Source organism: Corylus avellana, chromosome ca5, assembly GCF_901000735.1.
Source record: "Corylus avellana chromosome ca5, CavTom2PMs-1.0".
Taxonomy (NCBI): Eukaryota; Viridiplantae; Streptophyta; class Magnoliopsida; order Fagales; family Betulaceae; genus Corylus; species Corylus avellana.
Window position 1 is genome coordinate 7,158,083 of NC_081545.1, and position 15,034 is coordinate 7,173,116.

At 31.8% G+C, this 15,034-nt stretch overlaps 1 protein-coding gene and 1 long non-coding RNA gene across 2 annotated transcripts; both read right to left on the reverse strand.

Moving 5' to 3' along the window:
- Window positions 1-9,079: 9,079 nt before the first annotated feature.
- LOC132181686 (eukaryotic translation initiation factor 4E-1-like) lies at window positions 9,080-10,621 on the reverse strand (the record flags this gene model as incomplete). Its single annotated transcript, XM_059594926.1, has 4 exons — window positions 9,080-9,286; window positions 9,398-9,463; window positions 10,101-10,196; window positions 10,262-10,621. Coding segments are annotated over 4 exons (573 nt in total), but the record flags the coding sequence as incomplete, so codon positions are not given.
- Window positions 10,622-13,757: 3,136 nt separating this feature from the next.
- Window positions 13,758-14,772, reverse strand: LOC132180339 (uncharacterized). Its single transcript, XR_009440134.1, has 3 exons — window positions 14,548-14,772; window positions 14,348-14,434; window positions 13,758-14,229 (listed from the first exon to the last, which is right to left on the reverse strand). It is a non-coding gene; the product is annotated as an uncharacterized LOC132180339 (long non-coding RNA).
- Between the last annotated feature and the right edge of the window lie 262 nt (window positions 14,773-15,034).

Sequence of the window (15,034 nt, forward strand, 5' to 3'; positions counted from 1 at the left end):
TTCTTTTGATTGTATTGTATATGAACTGAAGCTGTTCTTCTTATATATAGAATCAGCATGTGCTAAATTAAGCAAGGCAGAAAATAATATATTGTGTATTTTTATATGGTATCATAACTCTAAAGACTAATGTCAATGTTTTATTTTTTTTCTCTTCCTCTCCATACTCTATTTCCTGCAGTGGAGGTCACCCAGCGGCAAATTAGAATGATAGATTAATAATAATAAGCAAATTAATATAAAATAATAATATATTTTAAGTTTAGATTTTGATCGATTGTAATTTTAAAGGTTATGTCACGTAGTGTGAAAATGAAAATATGAAAGTTAGAGTGTATAACATTTATTTATTCTAAAATGTTTACTGACATCTGAAATGCAAATTATTGTTTTGATTTACTCAATTCATTTTTATTTTCTTTTTCGCGGAATTAGTAAATTCTTTTCTACGGTTTTTGGGTTGGAAAAATTCTGATTTTGATATTTAATTGTTGTGAATAAAAATTGCTTTTGTTCTCCATAGATAAATTTTGTAAGAACTCTGTAACCATTGGGCTAATCAATTATTTTAAATTATGAAAGATGTTGTGAGAACTGAGAAGTAATAAAGGAAGTGAGAACATATATAGACTATTGTCAAAGTTCGGAAATAAATTTCTATATCTTGATCGGGTTGTGGGCAAAGAAGTTTTTATTTTTTATGTTATCCAAGTTCAAGACATTTGAGGTATTTACAGAAAAAAAAAAAAGAAAAAAAATCCAAATTGCCCAATTGGTTGCTTGTAATATTTAATTATTTATAAATTGTATCTAATATTGTGAGATAATAGCTCTGATACCATGAAAGCTTTTGAAATTAAATAATTGTATTACTATCAAATGTGTATATTTATACATGTACAGTAAATCAAATAATATCTAGCTATCTATACATTTGAATTTAAACTATAACAATAATATTTGAATAACTATCTTCTGCACTATATCAGTAATTGCAGTAAGTCAAGTAACAGAACAGATCTTAGACTTGGCTGTTGAGATAGTGTTGGAGTCTGATGATGTGGTAGAAGATATATTATTAACACTATACCCCTCACAATTACCTGCTACATAAATGTGGTCCTGTGCTTTTTAACCACCAAGCTTCCTAATGAGCAATTTACATCATTTTGGGTCTCCAATTCGTCCATTACATTAGTCTTGGTTACGGAAAGGCTAAAATATCTTGTTCTCGTAGTGGGGCAAGCGAGATTAATAATTAATTAATATAATATAATATTAGATTGTAATAAACTAATTTCAACGAGTGATAATTGTTATTTAGTATTTTTTAATTTTTTTTTTTAAATTAATGTTTAGATTTCTAGGTTAATAGAATGACAATAAATAATTGTTAAAAATATAAAATAAAATATGTAAAAAATGAGACTTAACACTTATTAAAATAGGTTCCAAGGAAATTTTTGTCCATAAGATAATACTCCTTTGTTTCAAACCCTCAAAGAAAGAAAGTTTTATTATTATTATTATTTGTTTTTTAACTTATCTGTGTGCAAATTAAGAGAATAAAAGAGGAACATGATTGGCAGTAAAGATTTTTGCTTGATCAGGCGTGACTTGTGATGTATTGTATGCTTAATTAATTGCTTTTATATTTAATTATCTATGAATTGTTGGTAATTAATTATTTTGGAGTCCTTTTATATGATAACATTTAATACCTTTGTGTAATTTATATCGCCAAAAAAGAAAAATTATTCATCAAATTTAGTCTGTGTGACTGTGTCTACTGTATTTGTTGTTATTTTTACTTCAAATTTTTTTAAAAAAGTTTCTGCATTTTTTTTTAAAAAAAATTCGTGCTACCATGAAATCAATTGTATAAAAAATGACGGAAATTTCTTAAAAATTGATTTATAAGTTATTTTTACAAATCAGTTTTTAATAATAATACATGTTCCTTTGCACGTAAAAAGCACGTATCATTCTTGGAGACCGATATAAAAATTTCCTATAAACTAATTTGTTAAAAAAAAATTATCCTTTAAAAATCCAACATTAAATCGTATGAAGAAAAATAGTATCTAGTCCCAAACGGGACCAGATCTCCTACCTCATATGGACAGTCAATTTAGACTTTGTTTGACATTGTAATTTTATAAAAAAAAATTGTAATTTTAAAACAAATTATAAAAAAAATGAATTATTTAGGATTTAAAAGCATAAAAAATTTGCATTTTTAAATTGGAAGTAAATAATTCTAAAAGTTAAACTACAATTTTAAATGTTAAATTAATATTTTACTAAATATTTAACTCTATTTTTAGAATAGTACATTTTCCAATGCAAATTTTAAATACTATTTTTAAATTAAATTTTTTATTTTTAATATCATATTATTTAATTTTTATTACTACTCAAAAAAAAAAAAATTAACGTTTTCACTTTTCTACACTATTTTTTAACTTTTTTTTATACTAAACTTTTTTTTTTTTGTTTTATCACATGTCTAAAAAAAAAGGTTTTGAGCCTAAAAAGTTTTGAGCCGAAGAAGTACTCTTGGAAAGGATTTAGCCGTACTTTTTTTTTTTCTTTTCTTTTAATTGAAAAGAGCAAAAAGTTACAAGAGATTTATCCGTACTTGAATAGTCGAATAAATGAGACAACTGCCTCACTGAACAACACAGTTCGTCTTTGTGCAGGCCCTTTCTGTCAAGCGTCAATGCAGAATGACAAAAAAAAACAGCTTTTCTTTTGAGTAATCCTCTGACAGCAAGGCTTTTGGTGACATGACATTTCAAGATCAAGACCCAGAGACTCATCAACAAAAAAGTTTAAAGCTAGAGATATAAAAGAACAACACTTGAACGACACTTTAGATTGAGATAGGTTAGATTATCATCTGATTGTATTGTATATGAACTGTAGCTGTTCTTCTTATATATAGAATCAGCATGTGCTAAATTAAGCAAGGCAGTAAATAAGTGTATTTTTATATGGTATCATTGTGGTAATCAATTATTTTAAATTATGAAAGATGTTGTGAGAACTGAGAAGTAATAAAGGAAGTGAGAACATATATATAGACTATAGTCAAAGTTCGGAAATAAATTTCTATATCTTGATCAGGGTTGTGGGCAAATAAGTTTTTATTTTTTATGTTATCCAAGTTCAAGACTTTTGAGGTATTTACAGAAAAAAGAAAAATAAAAATCCAAAATGCCCAATTGGTTGCTTGTAATATTTAATTATTTATCAATTGTATCTAATGATTTTAGAGATATTTTCATTAATAAATAACTTTAAATAATAGTTTAATGGACGACAAAAGTTACTAACTAGAATCGCTTTTTTTTTCCGTTTAATCCTATAAAAAACAAAGTAATTTTTAATAATTTTTTTAATTTGCTTTTCTAAAATAAGATAAAATTATTTCTCAAATTTAATTTTTCTATCATATTTGTTGTTATTTTTACTTTGCATTTAGAAATATATAGTTTATATTTTTTAATATTGTTCATTATATAAGAAAATCAAACCAAACTAGATCCCCTAGAGGTGACAATATGTGTTTACGTGTCGGATTCGAGTTACGTTGAGAAGTGTATATAGACTATATAAATCAACTATAACCCAATTAATTAAATAAACAAGTCAAACCTCTCAATCATAATCTTCAAATTTCGTATTATGTTCATGTCATATTTGTAAGTCATTTCAAAAATTGCATATTATTATATTGTGTGTTAGTTTTAAATCGTATCAAAGCATGAATATAAAATTATATATGACAACCGTAATTTACTCGTAATAATGAAACTAATCAAACTTTTTAAATTTAAGTATTTAATTTCGTTTTCAATTAATTTCCGATTAAACATTCATAAGATACCCTACCTTCAATTGGACAATCAATCAAAGAGTCGACTTTGTTGGTTTTGAGACCACGAAATCTTGAAAAAGATTTAGCCGTACTTCAATAGTCCAAATTCCAATGGTGAAATGTTTTCATTTTTTTTATGAGTTAACTACTTCGGACCATCATGAAGTTTCACAATTTTATTTTTTTTCTTTTAAAATTTTATTTTTATTACAAGAAGTTTTTGTGATTTTGATAATAGATCAAATTAGTTATTTGTCAGTTAATCGTTAATTGACTTAAAGAAATTTTATGTAGACCAATCAAATATTGATACGTGACACCTATTTAAATTTATTTTTTTAAAAAAAAGTAATTAAAAAAAAAAAAAAAAACACAAAAAAAATTGGAGGTGGCTTTGGCCATTCGAGCCACCCCCATCCGACTAGATGAGAGCCACCCCATTGGCCGAGCCACCCACTTTAATTGAAATTTTCTATCATTTCAAGCACACTGTAGATGCTTATCATCTCGTTGCAAAAGATTCTGGTTGTATACCCCTCACGTCACGATTGCCTTGTACAAAAATGAGCATCCTGATCATCAATTTTCATTATTATGGTGTGCAATCCATCGATATTATGGTCTTGGTGGCTTCACTTTTCTCGTCCTCTTTGTGAGAAAGAATAATCGACATGATTACATGGGTTTCAATATATTGGATGTACGTCTGCCTTTCTTTCTTTCTTTGTCGATGTCTTTTTCTTTTTCTTTTCCTTTTCAAAAAGCGGCCATTGATACTTCGAATAGCATCTCTACCTGGAATAGCCAAAATAATTATTAAAAATATATAAATTTTTATTTTTATTACTTTTTTTATATATATATACATATTCAAACTGATTCCTTATTAAAAAATCCAAAAAAAAAAAAAAAACTTTAACATTTTTGTGCTCAAACTCCGTTATAATATGTGAGGCCAAACAAAAGAAAATATAAATTTAATCATTTAATTAATACTTTAATATTTTCTTTCATGTGTAGAATAAAACTTCATTTTAATACGTAAAGCTCAATACGTAAAATATTTTATTGAAATGAAAGGTAAATTGATTGAGTCAAGGTTTGAACTTATGACCTTCGGTTCTCATACATTGTTAAATCATCACTTTTCAATTTCCCAAAAAGTTTAAACTTATAAAAATTAGTAAATTAAACTATTTAATCAATACTTTAATACTATTAGAAAAGTAGCAACGAAGACAGAGAAAAAGTAATGAAATGAATAAAAAATAAGTAAAAAATAAATATTTTAATGATATAAAAAAAGATTAAGAGAAGCTATTGTACCAAAAATATATATATATAGTTTAACTATTTATGCACCATTTTCTCACAATTTGAATGGTACACTAAGCTTGAATTTGGCAAACCATTTTCATCCTGTAAATACTATTTATTCACAAATTTCTAAAAAAATAATACCCAAATATTTTCACTTTTTTTTTTAATTTAAATAATATAAAATATTAATAATGTAATATAAAAAGTGAAAAAATAAGACTATTTTGATTTTTTTTTTTCTGAAAAAATGGTTCATAAATAATATTGAGGGGATGAAAATGGTTTGCCAAATACAAGCATAGTGTTAATCACCATTGAACTGAATATACTCGAAGAATTTGGTAAAGTGAGATTCCATGACAATAATTGATATGTTGAGAACAAGGTGGCTGGGCATGGAAAACGTAACACTACTTCATAGACTTCTACGTGGGGCAGTGCAGTTACTTTTTGCTTTTCTTGGTTTTTTTCAGTTGGATTGCTTTTCACTTTTCATTAGCTTTAGCCGACATAGACTTGTTTTCCCACTTGGATAATAAATCTTTCTACAATTATTAAATTTAGAGTAACTATTTGAAGGATGACTATAATCATTTTTGTGTCGTTTCAAATGCTGGAGATGTCGTTTTTAAAATTAATAACAGATTAAAATTTAATAATAATTATTTAAAATTTAATGATAATTTTAAAAATCATATCATATTTAAAAGGACATAACAAGAATTCTAGTCATTTTTCTTAACATTACTCGTTTATTTATATATGCCAATAACAATAAAGTTATTGGTGGCGTATACTATGAAACGCCAATAATTTATTGGCATTTGTATAGCAACGCCAATAAATTAATGTAGTTGATTACATAGTCAAATTTTAGCATCAGATGCCTGAAAAAAGGAGAAAAGATAATTAGAGCCTTGTTGGTGGGAAAAATTTCCGACTCTTAAGTTAGCAAGGGTAAATGGTAAATTTTTTTAAGGTAGAAAGGTAAAGAAATCATAAACTTTTTTTTTTTTTTTTAATGAAAGAGGGGGGAGGGGCGACCAGTGTAGATTTCCCCCCCTGGGCGTGACCATAGGGGCCCCCCTCGCCATGGAATGTTCGGTTTGAGCCATAGCTACTGCCTAAGCGGCGAGCCCGTCACCACAGCCCCACAAAGGTGCGAGTTGGTAAAGCCCAGAGTTGAGCACGCACTACTACCGCAAGCGGGTTCGAACTCGTGCCCCTGGAGGGGGGGATTTACCCGGCTGCTTTACCAGTTATGTGAAGCTACCGGAAAATGGTTGCACACCTTTTCCTTACGTCAAGGGTCTACAAATAGGGTACACTCTTGTCTAGGTCTTGCCAACGCAACATGAGACTCAAGCGAAAGGAATCAAACAACTAACTATTGATTGGCATTACTTGTAATGTTCAATCGAAATAGAGGGTGGAAGTGTAAATATGTACTTTAGGATCTAATTGAGAAATGAGGAACTTGATTTAGTCAAAAACCTAAGCAGCCAACTCCACTTGAGAAGATCGACCAAAATGGTTGCAGGTTATAAGCTATCTTACATATAGGTTACTTTACATTGACTGAAACAGAATAGTAAAAAAATTACAATCATTACCATATATAGTTATCATAGAGAAGTTTCAAGTAAAGAAATAGATATTAAGAGAAAAGTTACAACCTTCTTATTTATTGAAACCAATGTTTAGTTCTTGCTTTTTAACCAAGAAGCTTCCTGATCAGCAATTTTCATTATTTTGGTCTCCAATTCGTCCATTCCATCTACATTATGAAAGAAACGATAATGGTAAAAGAAATTAAAGGAAAAAGTGGAATAAAGAAAATAAACACAAGTTATATTATATGGTTCGGTCTATGACATACGTTCATAAGATAAAGTCCAAATGATTTTATTTTACTCTTATTCACTTGATCATAATACAATACAAAAGACTCAAATTTATAGGAGAATTGAGATAGATAAGTATGGTAATAAAATCAATCAATTTTGATTGCCATCAAACATGATTACAATCAATTATATTAAAGATAAGTAATGTACAATGTCATTTTAATATATATTTTATTTCAATATAAGAACATCTCCCCTCAAACTCATTATGTATTCTTCTTGAGTTGAAGTCCTCCCTACACCTAGCTTGTTGGTTGAAGTCCACTGTCAAGTGGATTCACACACAGAAAGAACATTGCAAAAAAATAAAAATAAAAACTAAGAGCACCACAGGAAAAAGAATCACGCTAGGCAAATGGGTGGACACTCATTCATTGATTTGCTCTTCGATATCATGTGAAAATCAGTGACAATAAAATAAAGAAGAGTAAAGTTTGCTTAACTCCTTCAAACTACCACCCCAATGACAATTTACCTTACAACCTATCAATTGCGACAATTTACCCCCCAAATTACTAAAACAATGACAATATACCTCAAATTTTAACAAAATGATGAAATTACCTTTACTAAAATAAAAATAAAAATATTAAAATTTAATTTAATTTTTTTTTCAAAATTTTAAGGGTATTTGTCTTATTGAAAATTCTATAGGGGTAATTTCATCATTTTGTTAGCATTGGGAGGTACATTGTCATTGTTTTGGTAGTTTTGGAGTTAAATTGTCGTAATTGATAGTTTGAGGGGTAGATTGTCACTGGGGTGGTAGTTTGAGGGGGTTAAGTGGACTTTACCCAAGAAAGAAAATAAAATATTGGCGTTAGCGGAATCAAAAAAGATAAGATAACCTAAATGAAAAAAGCAAAATAAAGAAAATAAACACCGGTTCAATCTAAGATTTAGGTCCACCAGATAAAGTTTATGGGACTACATCTTCCTCTTATTTACTATATCATATTATAATACAAAAGACTCATATTTATTAAAAAAAAAAAAAAAATGAGACAGATAAGTATAATAATAACCTGATTACCTAAAAAAAATTGTAAATCACGTACAATATTATTTTAATATATATCTTTTCGATACAAGAAATATATTATCCAACACACACTACAAAAATTATGGTCATTAGCGGCGACTCCAAGTTGCCGCTAATGAGGAAAAACTTGCCGCTATTCACAAATACCGGCGACTCGCGGCCGCTATTTGGTGGTTGGTAGTAAGTGGACGGTGAAGCTAAATACCGGCGACTTTCAACGTTGCCGCTATTTGTATGTCATTAGCGGCGACTTAGAGTTGCCGCTAATACATTTTTTTTTGCCGGAAAAAATGGTTCTAAGGTTGCCGCTATTGTATATCATTAGCGGCAACCTTAAAGTTGCCGCTATTTGTATGTCATTAGCGGCGACATAAACTCGCCGCTAATGATATAAGAAAATTAAAAACATTAAAATAAAAAAAGTCAATAGCGGCAACTTGGAGTTGCCGCTATTGCTCTATCATTAGCGGCAACCCGTAGTTGCCGCTATTTATCCAGTATTACCGGCGACTATAGTAAGAAAATTAAAAAAAAAATGGAAAAGGTCAATAGCGGCAACTTAAAGTTGCCGCTATTCCTCTATCATTAGCGGCAACTATTTGTTTGTAATTAGCGGCAACTTAGGAGTTGCCGCTAATGAATTAAAAAATAGAAACTCAATAGCGGCAACCTAAGGGTCGCCGCTATTGGAAAAAAAAAAAAAAAAAAAAAAGCACATATATTTGCATATATATATATATATCATACTTTGGCAACCGTACCATATAATATAATAATAATGTAATGAGAAAGAGCAAAATGCAGACCAATGAAATCGACGATATTACGACCGTTGGTAAACCTTCCCGTAGGCCCCTAGAGGAAATCAATCCCATAGGGTGGATAATTGGCTTTAATTAAGGGCAAAATGCATATCCAAGACCAAAATTAAGGAAGTCTAATTCAGCTTATCATTGTAAATTTCTTTCACAAAATGGAAAATAGTCCAAAGCAGGGACAACTCATCAGACCAAGCCCTAGAATGGTATCTAGGATGAGGCAGCAACCAGAAAACATCTTGCATCCTCTTGGCATACACATCAATCATACTGTGTACCGATTCTTGGCAGCTTTGTCAAGTTTCTTTGCATCATCCTGAAGGAGGAAGACCAGAAAATTACTTACAAAACCCATAACCTATGATAAATGAGGTGAGAGCCAATAAAGGAAAACAAATTAAGTACATTCTCCAAAAAGTATCCTTACATGGAATATAAATCCTATCGTCTCATTGTAGTCGAGAAACTCCTTCCACTGTTTCCCAATGCTCATCTGCAGCCAAAAAAAAAATTGGCATGAGATGCTATGCAGGCCTTTTTACAATCAGAATAAAAACAGTCGCTAAAAATGACCAATAACAGCAATTCAACCAGGCCTTGTTTACAGGTGAAATCCATGAAAATTTCTTAAATTGATCTAAGGAAGCTAAATCAATTCTTATTCCTCTCACTTGAATCTTCGAGAATCAAAGGATTATTTCATATAGAACCCATGAATAAAAAAGTGAACAATGGGAAAAGATAAAATGTGTCCAATAGATTAATCCAAGTGATCATATGGGCTCACCCAATTGCTCCACTTAGTATCAAGTATTTTGAGTCATACGATAACCATTCCAACGTGCACATATAAAATTTCCCTTCTTTTCCTCTACCTTCTTGCAATCTAAGTGGGGCATTAAAGGGGAGCAATAAAGGAATAGCCACAGTAAAATACAAACCAAGGATCCATGTTGTGCTCATATAAACAAAAGCAAAAATTAATGTGCTTCAGTGATATAGTATCCATACGTGGGAGACAAAGTAGGAAAAGTTTTCTTGTGGGTCAAAAAAATAAAATAAAAATGGGGACAAATAATAAAGGCAGTATGATGAAGGCTGGTGGGTTTATCTGCTTCAAAAAAAGTTACCTGTGCAGCTTCATTTGTAGCATTCTTGGTCCACACGCTTATTTTTTCCTGCCTAGCTCTGACATTGACAACTGCTCCACAAATTTCATCCCCATGCTCCACAAATTTCATCCCCATGATCAAATTGCTCTCCAATCATTGCCAGCAACTAGTATCAGCACACTCAGAAAATTAGATGCCACAAAGAATTTTTGATTCAGTGTTAACTTACAAAGATTGTCTGAAACATTGGCACAAACAGGGTCCTCCCATTTTGTGCCAATGTTAGATTTCCCTCTATTAAAAAAAGTGTCAGATTTCCCTCTATTAAAAAAGGTTATAGTCCACTTCCCTCCATTGGCACAAACAGGGTCCTCCCATTTTGGCTCTATTTTATGTTTAAAACAATAGATGTCTGCTCCGTGACCCAACTTGCTTGGATGATGAATATTATTGTAAACACTGTGCAAGGAATAAATTGCCCAGGCAAATTTGTCAGTTATTTTGAGGAGATTGATAGAGAGACCAGAGGTATTGATAGTTCAAGAAGGCAAATCAGCAGTTACGGAAGCAGAGATTCGAGATCATAATCATACAAACTATGCCAAAAAATTTAGATGCAATGAGATGCTATGATATTCTCCCATGTCTTCAGGCCCCATTTTCATTTTATACATGTGCAGAGAAATAGGGTTCTCTGGCCAAAACCAAAGAGAAAAGGGGGAAGGGGGTTCCCATCATTCAATTGGTACCTATATTTGTTTCGACAGAGAGTATGGGAATTGTTAACGAATTTTAAGTACTAGATAGAAGAGAATTTATTTTAGGGAAAGAAAAAGTACTAGATCAAACAGGTTAAGACAAATAGCTAATGTTTAGCAGAGAGGTATAGAAATGAAGCCAACTACTCCCACAACGAAGTACATAAAATACTGTCAAATTTCAAGGGAAAGAAACACTAACATCCCCTCTCTGTCTCACAGAGGTACAGGCAGGACAGCCTCTGTATCGGTAAGTATTAAATTGTTGAGCTCAGTTTGGGCTTTTCAGTCTTGTTCCCTCTATTGCATGAGATAAGGAAAATAGGTTATGATGCGAGAAGGCAGTGATGGTGAAGGTGAGGCTAGAAGAAGCAGCAGTAAGAGCAAGCTCCCAAGAGATTCTGGCAATAGGAAGATTCCAACAAACAAACATTTGTATAGGATGGTTCTCATCTATGTAATGCAAATTTGGTTTCTTCAAGGAGTCAGAAGCAAAGTCCCTCCTCACCTAAATGAACAATTACAGGGCAATTATTAAAGAAAAAGGAGTTTCACACACATGCACTTAAAATTTGTTAAATTTGACTGTGTTTACACTTAATAAGGTTATTACTTATAAAAACCTTATAAGATGGATGATTTATATAAATCATCCATCAAAAAAAAGAAAGGTTACTAAATATTCATCAAAAAAAAGAAAAAGAAAGAATACTTGATTCAAACCCCCCTCCCACCGGGATCCCCAAAATTAAAAAAGCAAAAAGGCGTTGTCTCAATATTTGATAATTTTTTAAAATAAGTCTATATAGTTGATGTTTTAGTGGTCCATGACAATTGATGTATCTATAAACTTGAAAGAGTTCCACCCTGCACCGCAACGATTAAGGAAAAAAATCCCACGGTTAAGAGTATAATTATGGATTTCAGCCCTAGCAAACAAATGAAGAAAGTCTACTGACTCAAAAATAATAGAGGTAGGTGCAGTTCACAAAGTTTTGCTTCTCTTAAAATCACATGACGTGCAAGTAGATGGATGTACATATAGTTGGGAGAAAGTTGTTAGAGGGGGAGAAATTAAAATTTCTGAATTTCAGGGACCAAAAGTGTATTCAGTCAACTATAAAGTATGGCACATAAATAACAAGAACCACATATAGACATGAATATGATACCATACGGTGATCAATCTCAACAAAAAAGTATGAAACCAACATTTAACTGAATAAAAAACCAGTATCTGCACAAATATACAGAATACTCTACAGATTCATGTAATACTCCATAAAAAAAAGAAAAAAAAAAAGAAAATTCAACTACATGATTCATATGAAACCAGAAATTTTGTTAAATTAGGGTTTTGAATGCAATATTCAACTATTTGCAAAAAACCTACCAAATTCACTTAAACAAAGTTCTTTTAAACCGAAGCACAATGTCTCTACCACTTGACACACCCAAGAACTTTAAACTAAAACAAACATAAAAAACACAAAATTCAACAACATAGGGTAAGTCGTAAACACAGAACTAAATCTGCTCAAAGTAGCACATCAAAAGTTAAAAAACAGTAACAAAAAAAAGAAAAAGAGCAATTTTGGATGAACTCATTCACAAGTGGGTTTTCAATTTGAATCTTAGCATCGATCCAAAATGGGCAAAATTGAAAGTTTTAAAGCATCTAAACCAAATGCTAAACTAGTGGTTCAAGAGGCCAACAAAATACATTAACCCATATAAAGCACACACGCAATCAAGAGTTGTGGATACACTAACATTCCAAACAGAGACAAATTCGTCCAATTACCCAATCAAAATAAAAACAAAGATAAACAGGCCTTTGACATGGAGTCCAAGAACAAACAAACCGAGCTTTAATACCATGTTAAAGCATTAACCCAAAAGCTTAAGTTTGTAGGTGGAGAGGCCCAACAGGTATATAAACACATAATCAAACACACACCTAATCCATGACTGTGAGATTCCTAAGAGAAAGAAGAAAAAAAAAAAAAATACAATCCCACTCAATACCATGAAAAACAGAGAATATACGGAGGACCACTAGCTGAAGAATTATTTTCTTGACCGATTATTTTGCTAGACTATGACTTATCATCTTTCAGTTCTTCATGATTATTCGAAAGATTTATGCTCCTCTAACTGTTCAAAAGACTGTTCAGGCTAACTTCATGTCATTCAGCAAGTAATCCTATACCCATAGATAGCAGCATGCGTCATTATATACGAATAAGTCATAAATCTCAAACTATCCGGTAAACCCATAAATATCCAGCTAAAAATCATTTTTAACACCAAGCACAAATTTATAATCAGCAAGAAAAACTAACCCATGATTTTAACCAGCTTAAGAGAAATAACTAGAATTTAACATTAAGCAAATAGAGTAACAAAGAGGATCTAGAATTAATACCCATATGTCAATGTATTTCAGTTCTCCTTGTGCAAATGCAACTAAATCCTTCACATCCTGTCCGTCTTTAACATCACATTTAGTACCCTGTGAAGAAAGGAGTGATTCAGAATCAGCAGCATGAAGTAAAACAACAACTTAAGCCAGGGAGAAAACATTAAGGGAAAAATGACAGTGGTAGCAAAAACAGAAGAAAATTTTCAAAAGTCCCTGTGGAGGTACCCACACATGCTGCTCCCCAAATTCTTCTCTCAGGCCCTGAACAGCAGATTCAACCCGTTCAGCCGTCTAGAGTAAGAATGATTTGTTGAGTTTTGGTATAAACACCTTCATCAATGCCAGCTCAGTTGTTGGTTAAAAATTGAGCTAGGTCTGAAGGCTTTGTAGGTCTGAAGGCTTTTCAGCCCTGAAAAGGCTTTGCCAAATGTTGGAGGCAAAGGGGCAAGCAAAGGCCCCGAGAGTATCCATGAGATTTCATCCTGTCAAGGGTTAAAAATTCTTCAAAGTCTTGGTCTAAAAGAATTGCCAATGCTAAGCTTCTAATTGAGGATTCTCGTTGGCTTATTAAATATGTGAATACCTAGACTGAAGTTCTAGGGCTTGCATCCATTATGATGCTTCAAAAATTGAATAACAAATCATATAGCAAATCTAAAAGCAATGATGGCAGAGATTGAACCTATTTAGCAAATCATATTGCAGATTATGTGTAGGATAAAGTTTGAATCCCGAAGCTAAAAGCAGAGTAACATCATCAAAGAACACATGATTGTAATTGCCAAAACAAAACAAATCACATGATATTCCACAGCATTTACATGGAATGTCAATACACAATTCACATGGGGTGGTGTATTTAAGGGCATGAAAGTAGCAGTTATTTAGAGCAATCATTGAACTCGACGGTGATCTCACTGCAAACTTGTTGATAATCTGATTCCCCTCAGATTCACCAAACCCACTGACAAAAATCAAATATTAACATTGGAAAAGAATAAAAACAAAGAAAAGCATCAAAATCTCCTATTTCCCTAAATACAGAGAGACTTCCAATGGCAAGAAAACGTCTGAAGACTAACCACTACAAGAGAGAGATTTTGCGGACTGGTATTTTTGTCGTGTTCCCACCGGTGTTTTGCAGAGCAGCAACGCAGTGTCAACCAAAACTAAAATCAAACACCAAATCGCAGAGACTGTAAGGCCATTAAGACGCATAAAAAGGAATACAAACAAAATTTTATAGAACCAAACAGAGCTGCGCGAAGAGGGAGAGAATGACCTGGAATTAAGAAAAGAAATGGCGAGATATGTTTGTCTGAACTTGCTGTAGGGGGGGTATTTTGAGTTCACCCGGTAAAATTTGGCTACGAATGGGTTTCGCCGAACTCGCTGGGCATGCTCTTAGCTTACGATCCGAACATGGATGACGGAGGGAACGGGGAAAATATCAGATCGGAAGGAAAAGAGAGAGGTGGCCGGCACCAGTGACGAGTGCGCCAAGGGAAATTCCAATATAGGAGAGAGAGAGTGTGATTTTGGAACTTTGAGTCAGAAAACAAAAAAAAAAAATTGTATGAAAATTTCAGAAAATTAGCGCCAATTTCAGAGATGGCGCTAATTTTATTTGGTACATTCAATAGCGGCGACTACAGTCGCCGCTAATTATCTCAAATAGCGGCGATCCAGTATGTTGCCGCTATTTGAGGTATTTTTTTTTTTATAAAAAAATTATACTTACAATTTTTTAATATTTTTTTATTTATTAT